The sequence below is a fragment of the Schistocerca americana genome, chromosome 8 (assembly GCF_021461395.2).
Source record: "Schistocerca americana isolate TAMUIC-IGC-003095 chromosome 8, iqSchAmer2.1, whole genome shotgun sequence".
NCBI classification, from domain to species: Eukaryota; Metazoa; Arthropoda; class Insecta; order Orthoptera; family Acrididae; genus Schistocerca; species Schistocerca americana.
Window position 1 is genome coordinate 464,913,897 of NC_060126.1, and position 21,332 is coordinate 464,935,228.

General features: G+C 46.2%; 1 protein-coding gene across 1 annotated transcript; it reads right to left on the bottom strand.

The window, feature by feature from the left end:
- Positions 1-470: 470 nt before the first annotated feature.
- On the bottom strand, positions 471-19,628 carry LOC124545919. Its single transcript, XM_047124880.1, has 5 exons — positions 19,611-19,628; positions 17,300-17,490; positions 6,532-6,981; positions 6,161-6,446; positions 471-1,375 (listed from the first exon to the last, which is right to left on the bottom strand). The coding sequence occupies exons 1-5, from the start codon at positions 19,626-19,628 to the stop codon at positions 872-874; spliced, it is 1,449 nt and encodes a 482-aa protein (XP_046980836.1). The 3' UTR covers positions 471-871.
- Positions 19,629-21,332: the final 1,704 nt, after the last annotated feature.

A 21,332-nucleotide genomic window follows, 5' to 3' on the forward strand; every position in this document is an offset into this window, starting at 1 on the left:
CGAGTATATATTTAAGCGCCAGGAAGTCGTTTCTGGAAGTATTTGTATGGAGTGTAGCCGTGTATGGAAGTGAAACATGGACGATAAATAGTTTGAACAAGAACAGAATAGAAGCTTCCGAAATGTGGTGCTACAGAAGAATGCTGAAGATTAGATGGGTAGATCACACAACTAATGAGGAGGAATTGAATAGGATTGGGGAGAAGAGAAGTTTGTGGCACAACTTGACTTTAAGAAATTATCGGTTGTTAGGAGCCGGCCGCTGGTGGCCGAGCGGTTCTGGCGCTACAGTCTGGAACCGCGCGACCGCTACGGTCGCAGGTTCGAATCCTGCCTCGGGCATGGATGTGTGTGTTGTCCTTAGGTTAGTTAGGCTTAAGTAGTTCTAAGTTCTAGGGGACTTATGACCTCAGCAGTTGAGTCCCATAGTGCTCAGAGCCATTTGAACCATTTGGTTGTTAGGACATGTACTGAGGCATCAAGGGATTACCAATTTAGTATTGGAGGGCAGCGTGGAGGGTAAAAATCGTAGAGGGAGACCAAGAGATGAATACACTAAGCAGATTCGGAAAAATGTAGGCTGCGGTACGTAGTGCGAGATGGAGAAGCTTGCACAGGATAGAGTAGCATGGAGAGCTGCATCAAACCAGTCTCAGGACTGAAGACCACAACAACAACAACAACTGGAATGTACACTGTATAACATCTGCCGCTGTGATGTGGTCAACTGATTTTGTGAAGTAGTTAGCGAGCCTACCAAGTAAAGGGGACACCACGGTGTTGGGACGCCACGTGCCTGCAGGTACAAGTGACAGGTAGCCGGGAACACGTGTGGAGCCCACGCCAGCTAACCTAGGGCGCGCGCTCGGTGTCAGGCGGCCCCGCAGACGGCGCCCCTCTGGCCCTGGACTCCAGCGCCGTCCTCCAGCACCTGGAACTCCTCGAACTCCATGTCGGGGTAGCGCCGGGGCTGGGCGGCCACGCCCCCGCCGCAGTAGGCGGCCAGCCGGCTGTCGGCCGCCTCCTTGCCGCTCTTCCTGCTCTTCTGCTCCTCCTGGGGCGGCGGCGGCCGCAGCGAGACGTCTCCCAGGGTGGAGGTGAAGACCGGCCCGACTTCACTGTGACTGCTGCCCACGTCGGCGGCCAGCTGCAGCCTGGAGCCGCAGCTGTGGCTCTTGACGAGGCGGAAGCCCGCGCCGCCGCCGCCGCCGATCTCGCTGAGCACTGCGGCGACCGGGGGCGGCGCGGGGGTGCGCGCCACCACCCGCCCCCCGTAGTAGGTGACGCTGAGGCCGCGCGCGCGGATGCGCTCCAGCACCTCTCCAGACACGCGCGCCTCTCCAGCGGGGCTGCCGCCGCGGCCCGCGTCCTCCTCCTGTCCACAGTGCCACACGGCTGCGTGTTAGGCCCAAAGAAATACCAGCCTGCTCGCACATCGCCGGAACAGACGTGCGCTCTATCTTACAAGGGAATGGTCAGACTTGTCATGCCGAAACATGTATCGCTTTTTTTAGCACTGTTATTTAACTGTGCAAATGGTCCGTATGCAAAATTGTAGCTGCTGACATGAACTGGAAGTCACCTAAAAAAAAAATCACGAACATGGCTATATTTTCTGCTTGGCGCTTGCAGTGACGGCTGACCACTCCTGGAAATGGCGAGTCGCGACAACGCCGACTCAAAGGAAGGCCTCGGCGCTTGTTCGTGACGTCACGCCACCTAGGCACGGCGAACGCCAGGTCTGTTGCAGGCATAATGGTGGTGTCTCCCTCTCTGACACAGGAAAATGTGAAACTATTGGCGGTAGTTGACCGACACACATTGTTCTGAGAGACTTCTGCAATCAATTAATTGTGCAGTTCATTACACTTCTTAACAAATAGTGTACTCCTGAACTTAAATTTCCACCTGTTTTAAGGGTTGACATACAAATACAACATCATGGTCCAGCAGCAACAGAATTCGTGCTTCTTTACCTCATTTGCAAATCTGAGGAAGTTACGTTTGTACTGAGTTGCTTTTACAAGAAACTGTGAACATATTGGTGCTCTTCTTTAGGTACCTTGGTTGACTATGGGGTGAGGAGCACTGAATGTTAATGAAATATCTTGCGATTGTACGCGTTGGTGGAGGGGGTGGGAGACAGAAGAAGAGGCAAAAGAGACACACTTGTTTTATCAAATAAATTTTTTTTATCTTACAAACTTTCTCCTTCCAGTTGCAAGAGGGGAATATTTATCTTTTCTAATGTGCGTGTTTAAAAAAGTTTAAGCTCAGCAGCCGATGTATGAAGCTATTTTGTGTGCTGAAGATTAGATGGGTAGATCACATAACTAATGAGGAGGCATTGAACAGAATTGGGGAGAAGAGGAGTTTGTGGCACAACTTGACCAGAAGAAGGGATCGGTTGGTAGGACATGTTCTGAGGCATCAAGGGATCACAAATTTAGCATTGGAGGGCAGCGTGGAGGGTAAAAATCGCAGAGGGAGACCAAGAGATGAATACACTAAGCAGATTCAGAATGATGTAGGTTGCAGTAAGTACTGGGAGATGATGAAGCTTGTACAGGATAGAGTAGCATGGAGAGCTGCATCAAACCAGTCTCAGGACTGAAGACAACAACAACAACAACAATAACAACAACGTATTTCGAAACATACCATCCTGAAACTGGTTAGGGATGTGAAAGATGTTCTGTACATGTTCATCTATACTCCGCAAGCCACTGAACGGTGAACATTCAATCTCCCCTCGCAGGTGATGGCGAACCCTGTAAATGTTTTATTGCTTGTCATGGAGGTATACAACAGACGCCAAATGAAGCAATCAACAGAAAACACGCGTGAAGACTATGAGTTGTGCGACATGGTTGTTAAATTCCTAGACGACCATGTAAATGGCGCAGACATGTGGCTAGAAACAACTGAAACACTCGATATTGCAAATTGTGAATCTACAGACGGCGAAGACACCGACGAAAGTTGCACTCATGAAGACTCTTCGAGTGATAGTGCCACGTACCATCATCAATTATCTCCGAAAGTAACACCAGCAACTACAATTACCTTATCAGACAAAGAAACAGCGGTGACGTATTGGTTGAACGGGAGTGGTAAGAAACGCCTACGTGTCAGTACTGTTCAAAATAAGTATCGCTTTGTCCGTTCTGAACGTGAATTGTATAGATGGTAAAAGCAAGTCGATGGGCGACGTAAGAGTCGACTGGAAATTGCGACGGAGATAAATGCGCGACTTTTTGAGCTATTTACCGATGCCAGACAACAGTCATTTAGTGTCAGCGATACAACTTTGCGTGATTGTGCGTTAGAGATTGCCAACGCGATAGGCGCTAAAGAGTTTACAGCTTCTCAAAGTCGGATTAGTCGCTTCAAAAGATCACATAAAATTGTAGCAAGAAAAATAACAAAATTTGTATCGAGAAACAGGTCGGAAAATCAAGTGACACAAATCGAAATGATAGCTTTTCTCACGAATGCAAAAAATAAGATCGCTAGTTTTAGTGAATCGTACGTGTACAATGCAGATCAGTCATGTTTTCAAAAAGAAGTGCGTGCGAAAAGAACACTGTCATTGAAAGGGGAAAAACATATTGAGACGATTGCTCAGTCCACGACTACACTCACCCATTCACACACTATGATGCCCATAATTAGTCTGGATGGTTCATTGCTGCCTAAACTATATGTGTGTCATCAAGAACCAACTGGACGTTTTGGACCACGTATCAAAAGAACAATGTTCTACGCAAACAATCTTGTGGTAGACGCATCGAAGTCTGGAAAAATGGGAAATGAAAACGTTACACTTTTCATGCGTCATACTTTTCTTCCGTTCTGCAGGAACAAATCTCTTCTCCTTCTAGATTCGTGGTCAGGTCATAAAAGACATGATTCATTAAAAGCTGTATTTCGAGCCCACCCTGACAAAAAAGTAGACATACTTCAGATTCCACCCGGCACGACGAACGTAATTCAACCTTTAGACACAGAATTTTCCGTCGGTGGAAGACATTTTACAGAAAACTAACAGAGAAAATTATTGTGTGCAGATCACTGCAATTTCCTGTCCATCACCGTGACAATATTCTCAAGCTGCCATCGGTAGTACATTATCATTTTTCCTCCCCACGGTTTCAGAATTTGATTAAATATGCGTGGCACTCCTCGAAATATACTGATACCAGGCCTGATTCATTCCTAACACCAGCCCAGTTTTGTCTACGGACATCTAACAACGTCTGTGATTCGCAGGGTTGTCATATGTCGTCTTTGCTTGTATGTTCTTGGTGCACAAAAAACCTATGTTTTGAACATTGATCAATATTTCGCATTTTTGCGGTAATTACAAGAAATAAAATTTGGACGTGTTCTAAATCGTATATTTATTTGTGTCAATTTCAGAGCAATTTGGAAAGAATGTTGTAGATAACATATCAGCCATATTTGTCAACGAATGTTTAATTATCATACGATCGCTTTCACTGGGGGAATCAGCTCTCTCACTGTTGTGGCAAGAGAGCGGCGTGGGTATAACGTAGCGATAGCCGGCCGGTGTGGCCGTGCGGTTCTAGGCGCTTCAATCTGGAACCGCATGTCATTGTTGTGGCAAGAGAGCGGCGTGGGTGTAACGTAGCGATAGCCGGCCGGTGTGGCCGTGCGGTTCTAGGCGCTTCAATCTGGAACCGCGTGACCGCTAAGGTCGCAGGTTCGAATCCTGCCTCGGGCATGGATGTGTGTGATGTCCTTAGTTACGTTTAAGTAGTTCTAAGTTCTAGGAGACTGATGGCCACATATGTTAAGTCCCATAGTGCTCAGAGCCATTTTATAACGTAGCGATAGAAGCCAGGGTTGTCCAAAAGGCAGTTATAAGCGCGGAAACCATGCGACAATAATGTCTTACTTCATAAAATTGTTTACAGACTTCCAGGTCATGTCAGCAGCTAACATTCTGCATACAGACTTCTTGCAATGTTAACTCACAGTGGTAAAAAAAGCAACACAGGTTTCGACATGACAAGTCTGACCATTCCCTTGTTAGATCGTAGATGATATATAAATCTGGTCAAAAGTGTCTGGACAGCGCTACTGGCGTCACGAGAGGCTGACCCGCCAATGTAGTAAGAAGCGTGGAGAACGAGCTGCCTGAGAAAAGTGATGAGACTGGTCTTTTATGTACCAAAGTTTAAATTTTTTTTCAAACAACTGTCGAAACTTCCTGGCAGATTAAAACTGTGTGCCGGACCGAAACTCGAACTTGGAACCTTTGCCTTTTGCTGGCAAGTGCTTTACCAACTGAACTACCCAAGCACGACTCACGCCCCGTCCTCACAGCTTTACTTCCGCCAGTACCTCGTCTCCTACCTTCCAAACTTCACAGCTAATTTAACGGAGTTACATTGTATACCAGGATACTTTCTCGCTGGAGGCCATAGTTTTCAGATTGCTCAAGAAAAACGCGTTCTAAGGGCACTTTTGTACGCATTTCTTGATTAATCGTGAAACTACGGCCTCTATTGAAAACGCATCCCAGAGCAAAATTGAAGTACATTAAATTTCTTAGAAAAAGGTCCTGTTCATTTTTCCTGTAGGATCAATAGTTTGTGCATGGCGAGCGAGAGAATATCTTGTGCAAGGTTTTTGAAGGTGTTACAGGTTGCATAAAACTCAGCGGTAGGGGCAGCTGAATCACGCTGTATGCAGATTTTGAAGAAACGACACATGCAGTTCAGTAAAAGCTGATGTTGAGGCAGGTCCCTGTGACCTCCTAAAATTAGAGTGGCGACCGTGCAAAAACGTGGCCGATGGCTGTTGATATTGTGACTGTGTATATGACCTCTGCATAATAAATGTAATTCTGTGGAGACGCTTTTTGACTTATTGCTCGGTAGATGGAACTCGGGGCCAGCGTAAATGAACTCTGGGAGCAAACGTTTTGGATTGGACTGGATCCAGTTTTATTGATACATCGTGTTATGAAATCCGAATGCCGGATTTGAGGCGTGATCTGCAGGGACTGAGACTCCGTTGTTCAGTAACCTCGACCTTAGAAGGCGCCACAGTGTGTGGTGTGTGAAGGGAGCACAGGCTGGGTGCCCTACCCCCCTCCCCTACTCTACTGCGATTTCCGCTCTCTACTCACGTCTTCGTCGTCGTCATCGTCGTCGCCGCTGCCGCGGTCCGAGTCTGACCCCCTGGAGCTGCGCGCCTCGTACGAGCTGCTGAGGTCACTGGAGACTCCGGACGAGACGCTGCCGCAGTCCGTCCAGCGGCGGCCGGGGGCGGACAGCGCTCGCCGCCCGGAGGCAGGGGGCGTCGGGGCGGCGCCTCCGCCTCCGAGGCCGCCCCCGGCGGCCAGCGTCGCCTCGAACACCTGCCGCACGCGGCGCACCGTGTCCGGGTCTGGCAGCTCCTCGTCCAGCAGCTCCCTGCGGGCACACGTGTAGTAGCAGCAGTAGTAGGAGAGAGAGAGAGAGAGAGAGAGAGAGAGAGACGTGTTGGGTGTGCGCTGACCTGTTGTGCCGCTTGGGGTGGAAGAAGCGTAGCGTGCGCGGGATGGTGTAGCTCTTGGCGCGCTCCACGGCGGCGCCGCCCCCGCCTCCCGCAGCCGCCCCCGGCGGAGGCGGCCCGTGCGCGGAGGCGGCCTTGACGGTGGCGCCGGCGATGCGGCAGGTGCGCGCGCGCGCCGGCAGCGGCTCCACGACGACGAGGCCGCTGGTGAGCAGCAGGTCGCGCAGCCCCTGCCTGTTGGACTGCAGGTAGCGCGCCAGCCCGTCCAGCGCCGCCTCCAGAGGCTCCTGCTGCTGCTGGCTGTCCGTCCCGCCCTGGTCGTGGTCGCCCTGGCTGTGCGCGTCCAGCCGCCCCGGCACCGACCTGTGCAGTCCGAAGCGCGCGCCGCGCTCCAGCGAGTGGCACTGCGACTGCGCGTGCGCGGGAGACTCGCCGTCCTTGCAGCTCAGCGCCCTGCGTGCACATACGTCATCACACGTCAGTGCGCGCGCACGTCGACATGAGGTGGAAGGGGCGGTAATAATACAGGGTGATTCAAAAAGAATACCACAACTTTAAAAATGTGTATTTAATGAAAGAAACATAATATAACCTTCTGTTATACATCATTACAAAGAGTATTTAAAAAGGTTTTTTTTCACTCAAAAACAAGTTCAGAGATGTTCAATATGGCCCCCTCCAGACACTCGAGCAATATCAACCCGATGCTCCAACTCGTTCCACACTCTCTGTAGCATATCAGGCGTAACAGCTTGGATAGCTGCTGTTATTTCTCGTTTCAAATCATCAATGGTGGCTGGGAGAGGTGGCCGAAACACCATATCCTTTACATACCCCCATAAGAAAAAATCGCAGGGGGTAAGATCAGGGCTTCTTGGAGGCCAGTGATGAAGTGCTCTGTCACGGGCTGCCTGGCGGCCGATCCATCGCCTCGGGTAGTTGACGTTCAGGTAGTTACGGACAGATAAGTGCCAATGTGGTGGCGCTCCATCGTGCTGAAATATGAATTGTTGTGCTTCTTCTTCGATCTGAGGGAACAGCCAATTCTCTAGCATCTCCAGATACTGTAGTCCAGTTACAGTAGCACCTTCGAAGAAAAAGGGACCAAAAACTCTATTGGCTGAAATGGCACAGAAAACGTTCACCTTAGGCGAGTCACGTTCATACTGAGTTGTTTCCCGCGGATTCTCAGTGCCCCATATACAGACATTGTGACGGTTGACTTTCCCGTTAGTGTGGAAAGCTTTCTGTTGAGCGGTCGCCATCTTAGCATCAACTGACGCTGACGCCTAGTCAACAGCGCCTCAAGCGAACAAATGTACAACTAAATGAAACTTTATAGCTCCCTTAATTCGCCGACAGATAGTGCTTAGCTCTGCCTTTTGTCGTTGCAGAGTTTTAAATTCCTAAAGTTGTGGTATTCTTTTTGAATCACCCTGTACTTCTCGCGCGACTTCCACAATACGAAATCCGTGTAAGCAGTTGCGCAAGCACAGGTTTTACTTACCCTGTATACGCTCCGGCACACAGTTTAAATCTGTCAGGAAGTTTCATATCAGCGCGCACTCCGCTGCAGAGTGAAAATCTCATTCTGGAAACATCCCCAAGGCTGTGGCTAAGCCATGTCTCCGCCGTATCCTTCCTTTCAGGAGTGCTAGTTCTGCAAGGTTCGCAAGAGAGCTTCTGTAAAGTTTGGAAAGTAGGAGACGAGGTACTGGCAGAAGTAAAGCTGTGAGTCGTGCTTGGGTAGCTCAGATGGTAGAGCACTTGCCCGCGAAAGGCAAAGGTCCCGAGTTAGAGTCTCGGTCCGGCACACAGTTTTAAACTGTCGGGAAGTTTCAAGAATATAAGAATTCCAATCCCAAAGAAAGCAGGTGTTGACAGATGTGAAAATTACCGAACTATCAGTTTAATAAGTCACAGCTGCAAAATACTAACGCGAATTCTTTACAGACGAATGGAAAAACTGGTAGAAGCCGACGTCGGGGAAGATCAGTTTCGATTCCGTAGAAATGTTGGAACACGTGAGGCAATACTGACCCTACGACTTATCTTAGAAGAAAGATTAAGGAAAGGCAAACCTGCGTTTTCAGCATTTGTAGACTTACAAGGGGAGACCACGACGTTTGGAACGCGGATTTACTGTAAGATTCCTACACTCGTAGTACTACATGAGGACAACAAAATGTGTAAGCAGTAGCGCGTACTTCTCAAGCGTCATTGAGCAAATCGCAAGATAATTTTGGTTGTCGAATATGTGTATATATCTGTGCGTGGCCATTTTAACCACGAAGCGGCTGCAGCCGAGTGGTGACGGCACGGTGCCTCAGCGTGTTCGCTCTGTAATAATAATAATAATAATAATAATAATAATAATAATAAACCGAGTTAACGGATCAACGACGAACTGAAACGGGTGTCTTGCGACGTCTGCCCTGAACAAATTCAGCTAACAATGTAAAACAAAGTTTTTTTTTTTTTTTTTTTTTTTTTTTTTTTTTTTTAAGTAAGACGCTATTAAAATACACTCGATACTGCATAACCAATTATCAGCGCCGATTTTTAAGGAAATACTGCGTTATGCATGGTTTGCTTTCAAACTATCGTCTGAAAGAGAGGTTTTTGAAAATGTTAACAAGGTTTGTTTTTCCACAGAAAACGTCAAAAGACCTTGCGTATGCGGAAACGTAGCATTTATTCAACGCAGTTGGTGCCGTTTAACTTTATGTTTTCCATGGTTTTACGAAAAATACCATCCTGCAACTTGTACTTGTAATGTCGAAAGCGACGATTAGTTGTACGTCTTTCGAAAGCCGTCTGTGCCGGTTAAAACGTGGAGGTAACAAGTCGTTTCGGCATCCTTCCAGGCGTAAGGGATTTCTCAAATCACAGACAAGCATACATTTTTAGTATGACTTTGTGCATTTGGTCGTTTACTAGTCGATAGTTATGAATATTACATTATTTGTGATAATAAAAATTAGTAGACTGCCAAATAACATTGTAAATTTAATAAAATTCCATTCGATTACAGATTACACGTACTTTCCCCCATTATATCAGTTGTATTATAAATAATAAAGAAAATGACTGTGTTGGTAATAAAAAAAAAAACGGACGAACGCAACTCGATCCAGCGGCTTGAATGCCAAACACTTAAAAAAAAATTGTTCTATATTGTTCGTTGAATTTGTTCAGGGCGGACGTGCAATGACACCCATTCAGTTTGTCGATGATCCATTCGTTCACTTACCGTGCCGTCACCACTCGGCTGCAGCCGCTTCGTGGTTAAAATGGCCACGCACATATATAGATATATATATATATTCGACGACCGAAATTATCTTGCGCTTTGCTCAAAAACGCTTGAGAATTACGCGCTACTGCTTACACATTTTGTTGTCCTCATGGAGTACTACGAGTGTACGAACTTTACAGTAAATCCGCGTTCCAAATCTCAGGACTGAAGACCACAACAACAACAACCTGTTTGTTTCGAAGGGCACAGCGGCAGTTTGGGTTTTGCTGTGCTGTTAAGCCGGCCGCACACACGGGTAGAGTTAAGGACCCTTTACACGCTCAGATATTCGCACCGACTTATGTGTACAGACCGTGAATGAATCACCGACCGAAAAATTTGTCTCTGTTATGCGTTCGGCCTGTGCGAAGTTCGGCAACGCTTGAAGCGAAGCAGCCCGGGTGTGCAGACCAAAAGAATTGCTTTAGTACTTCAAATACGTGTTTCCGGAATGGTGTGGCTCAACCGTGGAGGTGCTATCGAAGCAGAAAATTTCTGAAAAGCGTAACTCCTGCCACTTACCAAGCACCTCAATGTTACCATAAGTCTTCCCTAACCACTTCATCCATTAGCACAGTAGAGTGTCATTTCTCGTTATGTACGGTGTAATACACCGTAATAACACAAAGAATGTCTCTCCGTCCTAGGTAGGTAACCCAGTCCTCTTTTTCAATATTTAGCTCTTCAAAAGATTAACAGACGGAAGCGCTGCACGAATTAGAAGCCACCCCTTTGTGCATCCTCTCCGAACTGACCTGTTTCATTTTCTAAGATCCGAAATAATAGCACTAGACAGAATAATATAAGCAAATTTAATTAATTTGGTCATGGCCAGAAAATACTCTCCTCTCTCGGTCCACTGATTCAGGACTGTGCGAAAGTTGCATTGTGTTGGATGGTGTACGCATCGCAATGAACACTGAAGACCAGATGCGCAGACAGACATTGCGAACATGGTCTGCTCAGACAAATATGAGCGTGTAAAGGGCCATTAAGCTCATGTTCAAGTGGAGCTGTAAAAGTTTTGTGACGTCATTTACAGTTATTTCGCGTTGAGGGGGCATTGCCGCCCGTGGAACACAGAGTAAGTTTTGCGATGTTTCGACAACATGTTACGGAAGTTCCAGCCAATGAGAAGCAAGGACTCTCTCTGCGTCACAAGCAGAACCTGGGAAGACACTTTACGGGATTCCGTCGTTTCCAGTTGAAGGGCATATTTGCTGGGTTATGTCCTATTCTTATAGGTTGTTTTAAAGAATCAGAATGTTTAGTGTCTCTCAGAAACACATCGTTATTGGTGCCTTTTGCTGTAATAAAAGGACGGGAAATGTCATGTTGGTGGTTAAAGAATATTCGTATTTAGTTATTTTCATACAATAACTTGCTTGTTACGAAATCATGCCATTTTAAGACAAAGTGGCATTACAGATTAATCATCAACGCATGGTTCTTGGTACGATTTGTTATAATGAAATGTTAGTTAATAGCTTATTGGCAACAAAAGGCTTCAGGGAGTTGTGTGTTCAGCGTAGCATAGTGGATAGAAGCTCCCAGTAACGAAAAGTTATGAAGGAATGTGTAGCGGGCTCGCATCTTGTTGCTTTGTAGAGCTCCACAGCTGAATCAGTAAAAACGGAAACCATAGGGTCACTTTCTCTCTGTCTGTCCACCCGATTGTTAAAAAAATCCTTTTCTCAGGAACAGATTGACGTGTCTAGTTAAAACTTACGTTATTTACTGAGGTCTACGGTCCCTTGGCGATGTAAAAAATTGAAGCTTCTAAGTCAGTGCAATTAAAAGATACGGCCACATATGTCAAATATTTTGATAACCGCAAACTCACTCATTAAGACCTATAGGGCACCTCTAACTCCCGTTGACGTAGAATGATGAAATTTGGCAAGAAGCGAGATGTCACACCACAAGCAAAGGAAAAACATCAGAAAACTTAATTTTATAAATATATCGCAAGAGAAAAATATTTCTTTCTCTTTTGTTATCAGACTTCAAACTTAAAATTTAAAAAAAATTCTCGAATGTCTTGGATATCATGGAACCGACATCTTGCCACGATGAATGTCGGTAACAGACAAAAATCGTTGAGATTCTCGGTTCCCAGAATGGATGAACTGCCTACATACATAATTAAATCTGTACGGAACCCTCAGTGCGTGAGTCCTTCTCACACCTGGCGAATTCGTGTTTTATAAAAGGTTGTGGGACTTTGATATTAGATTAATTGAAACATTTTCTGTAATATTCGATGTTACGTGAGCATAAGTGCGCTACCTCTCAGGAGCGACTCGTTCGATATTGTGAACTTTCCTAAACCGATGTCTTCACTGATTAGATATGGAACTTTGTTTTTCTCTTATAACATCTTTCTTCCTTCCTTTCTCGGGGCCTTTGTCCCTCTCCAACGCGGGGTCGGCTTTGTTATGACGGATTTGGCAGTGTTAATGGCAGAGGGTGGCCGGATGCCCTTCCTGCCACCACCCCAAACACCCTGGCATGGAAGCAGTCTACCCCAGCTGTCTGCGTCTAGTGGAAGTCATGAAATAGTGCGAACGTTTTCAGATGTGTGTGAGTCGTGTAACTGAGGCGGAACTTGGGGACCAGCCGGGTATTCACCCAGTGGGGTGTGGAAAACCGCCTAAAAACCACATCCAGGCTGGCCGGCATACCGGGCCTCGTCGTGAATCCGCCGGGCGCATTCGATCCGGGGCCGGCGCGCCTACCCGAGTCCAGGAAGCAGCGCATTAGCGCTCTCGGCTACCCTATCGTGTTTTCCTCTTACAACATGTTCATGGATATTAAAGTTTTTATTTATGTATACTACAAACAGCATAAAGTGACTAACATATGGACGAGGCAGGAAATGTGCGTTTTGACAGAGCAAACATAGGAGTTTTACGCTCGACCATTTTCGTAACGCAACTGTATGGTTGGCTAGCCAGGTACAGCCGACAAGTGCTCCTGGCGAGAGCTGCAGTCGCAAATCACGTTAACCGGTCCGTCCCGTGTGACGCGGGCGCTGTATCACGTGCGGTTGGATTTCACATCTGCGTGCACGACAACGTCAACTTTCTCGTCCCTTGTGAGGTCGGCTTTAAGCCCATTTTAGACGAGCGACTTTGTTTTCTCAGTAGACTACTCATGGCAAGTGAGTCAACAGCAGCGCCCCTGGGGTTTTATTCCTGTACGAAGTCTTGCGCGTCACAAGTTGTCGCTTCGTTTACCCGTCAGCGCCAAAATAGAGTGTGTTGTGAGGCGTATCTGCTGTGCAGTTGGGCACATGGACGGTGGAGGGGAGGCTACGAGGGATGATTCCTTTTACGATAAAAATCGTACTATAGTAACAGAATGTAGGAACAAGCAATAATAACTGAGTTTATTAATGACGAAAGGAAAATTCAAAGTGGTTGTATCGTAAATTCTTCATACTCCTGACAATTGTAAGAGTAGCAAAAGTTTCGTGCAGACGTTTCAAATATATAAATTAATTTGCTAGAAAAAAATATATGTTTACAAATTAATCAAAAATGGTTCAAATGGCTCTGAGCACTCTGGGACTTAACTTCTGAGGTCATCAGTCCCCTAGAACTTAGAACTACTTAAACCTAACTAACCTAAGGACATCACACAACACCCAGTCATCACGAGGCAGAGAAAATCCCTGACCCCGCCGGGAATCGAACCCGGGAACCCGGGCGTGGGAAGCGAGAACGCTACCGCACGTCAAATGAATCAAACAGTATTTAGAATTTTGGAGTTTCAGCGTTGTGTTGATGTAGGACAGCTAACACTTTTACTTCATGAAGTGTTCATTACAAATGTGTCACAGGTGCAGTACATATACACAGGGGTCCAAAAAAATGTATCCACTTTTTAAAAGTCCATAACTTGCAAACTAATTGACGGAATTGTCTCATGTTTGGTGAAAGTGTAGCTTAAAGTCCAACTTAAAGATATCACTGTAGGTGTTCGAAATGGTCACCATTAACATCCACGCTCAAACAATGCCGCCGAACTGCAGCAATAGTTTGATATTTGCACATGAATGTACGATGGATTCTCGAAGTTCATCCAATGTGCGTGGCTTTTGTCGATAAATGACGTCCTTTAGTGTTCCCCGCAGGTAAAAGTCCAAAGGAGTTAGGTCTGGGGAACGTGGTGGATACTGCACAGTACCTCTACGGCCTATCCATCTTCCTGGTAGATTTTCGTCGAGATACGCCCCAACACGATTTTGGCAGTGGGCTGGGGCACCATCCTGTTGAAAGTAAACTCTTCCGTCTCCATACAAGTCTCGGATGGCAGGTAAAATGGATGTCTGAAGCTTCTGAAGGTACACCTCACCGGTAACTGTGCCGTCAAAGAAGAATGGCCCAATCAAGCCCCGGTAGACAACCCACACCACACATTTACTCCTGGCTAATACACGGCTTTGTCTACATGAACGTTCGGATTTTCGGCGGCCCAGTAGATGCAATTGTGGCGATTTACTGTACCATTGTGTTTGAACTGTGCCTCATCAGACCACACAATCGTCTCTACAAACTCTTCATCGTTGCGCAACATGTTAGTAAACCACTCGCAGTACTCCATTCTACGATTTGGGCCGTCCTCGTTCATTGCATGTAGCAATCGTTGGATGTAGCACATCCACTTTGCTGTCTTCATAATTCGCCGAACACTTGAGCGACTCACTCCAGTTTCACAGACACACTGTGTAAGTAGGCTGTTTTGGTTTTTATGTTGGTAACGCCATGTAGCGCTCTGTATGAAAATCACTGACTGTGCTGTGTGCAGTCTGTGGCTGGTTTGCATTGTTAGAATATTCTAGTGTTGGGCAGCTGGATGTGAACAGCGCGTAGCGTTGCCCAGTTGGAAGTGAGCCGCCAGCAGTGGTGGATGTGGGGAGAGAGATGGCGGAGTTTTGAGAGCGGATGATCTGGACGTGTGTCCATCAGAGACAGTAAATTTGTAAGACTGGATGTCACGAACTGATTATATATGACTTTTGAACACTATTAAGGTAAATACATTGTTTGTTCTTTATCAAAGTCTTTCATTTGCTGACTGTGCCTATCAGTAGTTAGTGTCTTCAGTAGTCAGAATCTGCATAATATCGGTATTCTCGACGGAGAGGTAAATTTAAACGCGCAGTCAAGAATTATTAAACTCGTCTGAAACAGTTACTCGCTCCCCGCTAGATATGGCTACTGGCACACGTAAGACGTGCAGTGTCACGTGCTGTGGCGTACGCATCGCGGTCTGTGTTTCTCGTGGGCCTCGAACTCCACGCTGTGACGTCACCAGCTCCTCGTCCCGTGAGACGGCGGCTTAAGCCAACACCACCTAGACTACAGGCCTGCGCGCACACTTGTGACGTCACATACTGATACGAACTTTACGAGTTTTAGAGCTGAAACCACATAGGGATTCTCGTGCTTTCCTCTTCTACGTGGCCTCGTAATGAAAGTATGGAAATTTATATCATTGCGTAAAGTAACTGAACAAACTGCCATATGTTATTTCAAGATGTGAAATTGTTTTGACGATTTGCCTTAAATACGCGTTTCTAGGCTTGAATACAAACTGTGATTTTAAATTCTGTCTTTTACCTCAGGAGCTATGCTTTCTTGCAGTAATAAATCGGCAAAATACAACAACAAGCAGACGTTTTGGGTTTTAAATAAAGCAGCTGGAGCTCTTACAGAATTTAAGAATTTGTTTCCCTGGTTATTTTCGTGAATTTTCCTCTCCACTTCAAAATTTGCTGACCTCACACAAAACTCAAATCATTCGACGAAATGGAGCATCTTCTGACATGATGTTTAAGAAATCAAAAAGCCCGAAAAAATATATTTTCGACTCACACTAATTAATATAACTATTCTGTGTGACAATAGTTGGAAATATGAGAGACATTTCGCAGCCAGCTTCGTATTAACCTCGGAGCAATGGTCCAGAATTAAGAAAGAAATGATACTGGTACATGATACATAACTGCTTTTAAAAACAATTGGCAAATGTGGTGCAATCGAAACAAATAAACACGCTTCAAATTTTTTTTGTTATTTACTTACCCTTGAATGATGCGTAGACACCAATTCCTGTCTGGGAATAGCTGCAATTCAGCGATTTCTCAACTTCACACATTTGGGAAATCGAAACATGTGCACTTTCATACCTTTTCGTGATTTATAACTTCCCTGGCTGAAGGGAAAGCAGCACTTGTATCCCATACTTCGAAGAACTGTAGCCGAATACTGTATGAAATATACAGGGAGTTACAAAAAGGTACGGCCAAACTTTCAGGAAACGTTCCTCACACACAAAGAAAGAAAATATGTTATGCGGACATGTATTTTCATAAATAAAGATCTGTAGCGTCAGCCACTAACCGGACAAGGGTACATCTAGAACCGAAGGCTCAAGGATGCCACAGTTTTGTTATGTAAACACTCTTATCGTTTGGTGTTGGCGGCGCGCCAGCGGAGACGCGTGCTGCTAAAGAGACTACAGCACGCGTCCGGGATAACGTTCCGCTGGCCACTGCGAAACGCTAAGTCCTTATCTAAGGCCAAAGTCCTCACACAGTATATAAACGACTCCGTTCGCGCTTTACGCTCAGTCTGTGTCTTGCTGCTGCACAGGCAACTGCATTGAACGCCGCCAACATGCCCTACAGGAGGTATCGCCGTACCCGCACAACAGTCTACAAAACCATAGAAAATATAGAACTTACAATAACTTCAGGAGACAAGAAAAATCGCATTCCAGTGAAGAGTGTTGCAGCCCACGCCCTCGTCGATGGACCTTGTGTATTCCTTGGATGTTCTCTTAATTTTAGCTTGAATATATACGACACTTTCTCACATGGAAATGGATGGTTGACCGTTGCTATAGTAAGAGGTGGTAGCGGAGTTTCTAGTGTACCTGGTCTTGAGAGTTTTAATGAGAGAGATGTAAACATTGCACTGACTGCAAAACCACATTCGTGATGAACACTAACCTGTTGATGCCACGTACTGATGTGCTTAATGCTAGTACTGTAGAGCAATGAGTCGCATGTCAACACAAGCACCGAAGTCAACATTACCTTCCTTCAACTGGGCCAACTGGCGGTGAATCGAGGAAGTACAGTACATACTGACGAAACTAAAATGAGCTCTAACATGGAAATTAAGCGTTTCCGGACACATGTCCACATATCTTTTCTTTATTTGTGTGTGAGGAATGTTTCCTGAAAGTTTGGCCGTACCTTTTTGTAACACCCTGTATATCACTTTCACGTGTCACACACTTTCAACACAACATAACGCCAACAGGATTGCCGACTGAAGATGGCCAACAGTTTGTGACGTCACGTGCCAATATGGCCGCTGTACGTAGGCCTCGTATCTAGAAGGCTGTGCTTAAGCTCTCTGCAGGACAGACCGTGGCTGCCGGCTGGTGGCTACTTGCCTGAAGGAGGCGTCAGAGAGCGAGGCCTCTCGGTGGAGGCGCATCGCCTTGGCGTCGAGAGGCGGCGGCGCCGCCGCGGGGCACGTGGTGAGCGTCGCGACGACGGCCGGCGCCGGGGGCGGCGTCGGGGGCGTGCCCGGGGACCTGCGCGGCGTCAGCACCGAGTTGGCAGAATCCGTCACCCGAAGCACCTGCGCCCAGCACACACCGCACGTGTTACGATGAGAGTTGCGCTCTGCCAAGACTGTTGTTCGGCAGCTTCGCTACACTACATAAATAACGTAGTAAAAGGTATAGCGGTAGAATTGGTAGGGAAGAAACATAAATGAATGTGTAATAGAGAAAATGGGAGCCGAAGATTTCCCTTCGTTTTTTATTCCTTTTTTTTGTCTTTTGTTTTGTTTTTTGTTTTGTTGGTTAGACCCGCACATCATTCAGTGTTAGTCCACAGCGTATTTTATACCCTTACAGAATATAAACTGAATTTTACAAGTAATAAGAATTACTTAATCGCGTAAATTCTGCGCTTCTGTGTAACCAAAGCAATTACTTTCTGCGTCCGTTGAAGGGGCTCGCAGCGGACAGTTCGGGAGAGCGATTTCAGGGTGCTGCGCAAGGTCTTCTCGAGAAATCGCAGTATAATAGAAGTTAAGTGATTGGTGATATGTTGTTTGATTTATTCTTGTTAAATTCTACTTGTTTTCTTGGTGAGGTCATGAGCCGTTTTGCTTTGGGGTCGTCCCAATATTCTTCTCCGTTTGCCCACCCACGGGAAGGTGGTTGTTTATAAATTCTGTGGTCTGTTTTTCCCTTGTGGAGTAGGGGCGGGTTAGAGCAACCTGCGGTTCGTGTTGTTCGGTAATCTCCCTATCAATCTACCGTACGTTAGTAGCTGCCTCTGTCATGTTTGTCGGATTTGGTGTGTTAACGAATTTATTGCTTGGAGTGTAACGGCCTAATACCTGAAATATGTTTTGACCTTTGGAAACTTTAATATAACCTATGATCTTGAGAGGCGGTATCTGTGTACTGTAGAGCATCGTAACTATTGTTTGGCCAACCTTGTAGCATTTTATATAACATTGCATTTCATGGGCTTTTATTCAAATGATCATTGTAGTATATGAAGTTGCCACCCTTTCATCGTAAGACTTTTCTTAGAAGTTAAAATCGAGTTTCACCTTGCCGGCCTGAGTGGCCGAGCGGTTCTAGGCGCTGCAGTCTGGAACCGCGCGACCGCTACGGTCGCAGGTTCGAATCCTTACTCGGGCATGGATGTGTGTGTTGTCCTTAGGTTAGTTAGGTTTAAGTAGTTCTAAGTTGTAGGGGACTGATGACCTCAGCAGTTAAGTCTCATAGTGCTCAGAGCCAATTTTTTGAACCAAGTTGCACCTTCGGTGGCAAGGTTAATATTTTAATTGTTAGTGTTTTGTACCATTTCCATCCCTCCTACGGGGGGTGCATAGTTTGTGTGTTTGTGTAAATTGTTAAAACTCTTAGTTTAGTTATCTGGTGTGTTGCAAATTTGCACCAGAGTAGTTTCTCAGAGGCTGTTGTGAGCGGTCGTAACTACGGCCGTGTCAAAAGGGAGCAGCAAGGTTCTCTGCCCGAAAGCTCATACAGTGAAAACTTGTTTCTTTCTGCCTCTGAATAAATTGTAACTTTGATATTTAGAGGGTGCTTTCTGATTATATTTTTTAATCTGTTTCTTTAGAAAAAAAAAGCTTGTAGGCAGTATTAAAATGAATAAAATTCCCATGTGTTAATAGGAATTTGGTTATGATTTCATAAGTTACTCCCTGGCAACAACTTCCATGCTTACATAGTGTGATTAAATGTGTTAATGTTCTTGATGAATCGCTAGTAAATAAAATAAATTCTTAAGAATATTCTTTGAAAATAAATCTCGGTTCACCCATGGAGGCCACTTCGATCATCCGTTGTGACAAGGATGCGATGTAGCTCTGTATTACGTTCGGGACGATTTATTGTCGTTGCACATACTCCGTGCGTTTTCGGAAACATGTTCATAGGGCTTCCTTTCCTTCATTTCCAGTCAGGTATTCGTCCCTGCTGTCTGTCGGTTTTATTAATGTTCGTCCTGTACATCGTGGGCCGTTTTCGTGCCAAGTATGAGAATTGTGACAAAGGAGAAGACTCGGGGAGGAAGAGGGTAATTCATGTTTCAGAAGGAGGGGGTGCTACGTAATACGTTTGAGAACCCTTGGTGTAAGGGGGTTGGCATCTCCGCCGTGCAGATAACGTCTTCCCCGGTGGTGGTTGTTGCTGTGCGAGTGTGGTGTCCATGTACCTGTGGCCGGCGCGACATGTCTTCTGCGTCTTGTTGTTGTTGTTGTTGTTGCGGCTGCTGCTGAGCTCCGCCGCCGCAGCGGTCGGCTGTCCTGCGCTGCCCCCTGCTGCTGCTGCTGCTTCTGCTTCTGCTGGCAGAGCTCCTGGTTCTCGCCCTGCTCCTGGTCAGAGTGCAGCAGCCTCCGCCGGCGGCCTCATGCCCTTCTGCTGCCTCTGCTGCTGGTTCTGGCTCTGCTTCAGAGTCGCTGTCCGCCTGCAGGTTCTGAAAGTGCCATCGCGATAAGCTGCTGCTGCTACAATACCAGCTTCTGGTTTAACGCTTTAAGTAACAGCGGGGAATGGACACCCCCAACAACAGTGACCACTAATATACAGGAAATTACAAAAAGGTACGGCCAAACTTTCAGGAAACATTCCACACACACAAAGAAAGAAAATATGGTATGTGAACATGTGTCCGGAAACGCTTACTTTCCATGTTAGAGCTCATTTTATTACTTCTCTTCAAATCACATTAATCATGGAATGGAAACACACAGCAACAGAACGTACCAGCGTGACTTCAAACACTTTGTCACAGGAAATGTTCAAAATGTCCTCCGTTAGCGAGGATACATGCATCCACACTCCGTCGCATGGAATCCCTGATGCGCTGAAGCAGCCCTGGAGAATGGCGTATTGTATCACAACCGTCCACAATACGAGCACCAAGAGTCTCTGTATTTGGCACCGGGGTTGCGTAGACAAGAGCTTTCAAATGCCCCCATAAATGAAAGTCAAGAGGGCTGGGATCAGGAGAGCGTGGAGTCCATGGAATTGGTCCGCCTCTACCAATTCACCGGTCACCGAATCTGTTGTTGAGAAGCGTACATGAACCACATGTTGTGTCGTACTTGTAAAGGCACATGTTCTAGCAGCACAGGTAGAGTATCCCGTATGAAATCTTGATAACGTGCTCCATTTAGCGTAAGTGGAAGAACATGGGGCCCAATCAAGACATCACCAACAATGCCTCCCCAAACGTTCACAGAAAATCTGTGTTGATGACGTGATTGCACAATTGCGTGCCGTTTCTCGTCAGCCCACACATGTCGATTGTGAAAATTTACAATTTGATCACGTTGGAATGAAGCCTCATCCGTAAAGAGAACATTTGCACTGAAATGAGGATTGACAAATTGTTGGATGAACCATTCGCAGAAGTGTACCCGTGGAGGCCGATCAGCTGCTGATAGTGCCTGCACACGCTGTACATGGTACGGAAACAACTGGTTCTCCCGTAGCACTCTCCATACAGTGACGTGGTCAACGTTACCTTGGCCGGCCGAAGTGGCCGTGCGGTTAAAGGCGCTGCAGTCTGGAACCGCAAGACCGCTACGGTCGCAGGTTCGAATCCTGCCTCGGGCATGGATGTATGTGATGTCCTTAGATTAGTTAGGTTTAAGTAGTTCTAAGTTGTAGGGGACTGATGACCATAATTGTTAAGTCCCATAGTGCTCAGAGCCATTTGAACCATTTGTTCTTTCGAGAACAGTTACTGTCTTCATATATACCGGGTGATCAAAAAGTCAGTATAAATTTGAAAACTGATTAAATCAAGGAATAACGTAGATAGAGAGGTACAAATTGGCACACATGCTTGGAATGGCATGGGGTTTTATTAGAACCAAAAAAATAAAAAGTTCAAAAAATGTCCGACAGATGGCGCTTCATCTGATCAGAG

Coding starts and splice junctions, on each gene's coding strand:
- LOC124545919 (XM_047124880.1), bottom strand. Junction 6,447..6,531: donor CACCCCAAGCGGCACAACAG/GTCAGCGCACAC, acceptor GTGTGCCCGCAG/GGAGCTGCTGGACGAGGAGC. Junction 1,376..6,160: donor ACGATGACGACGACGAAGAC/GTGAGTAGAGAG, acceptor CACTGTGGACAG/GAGGAGGACGCGGGCCGCGG.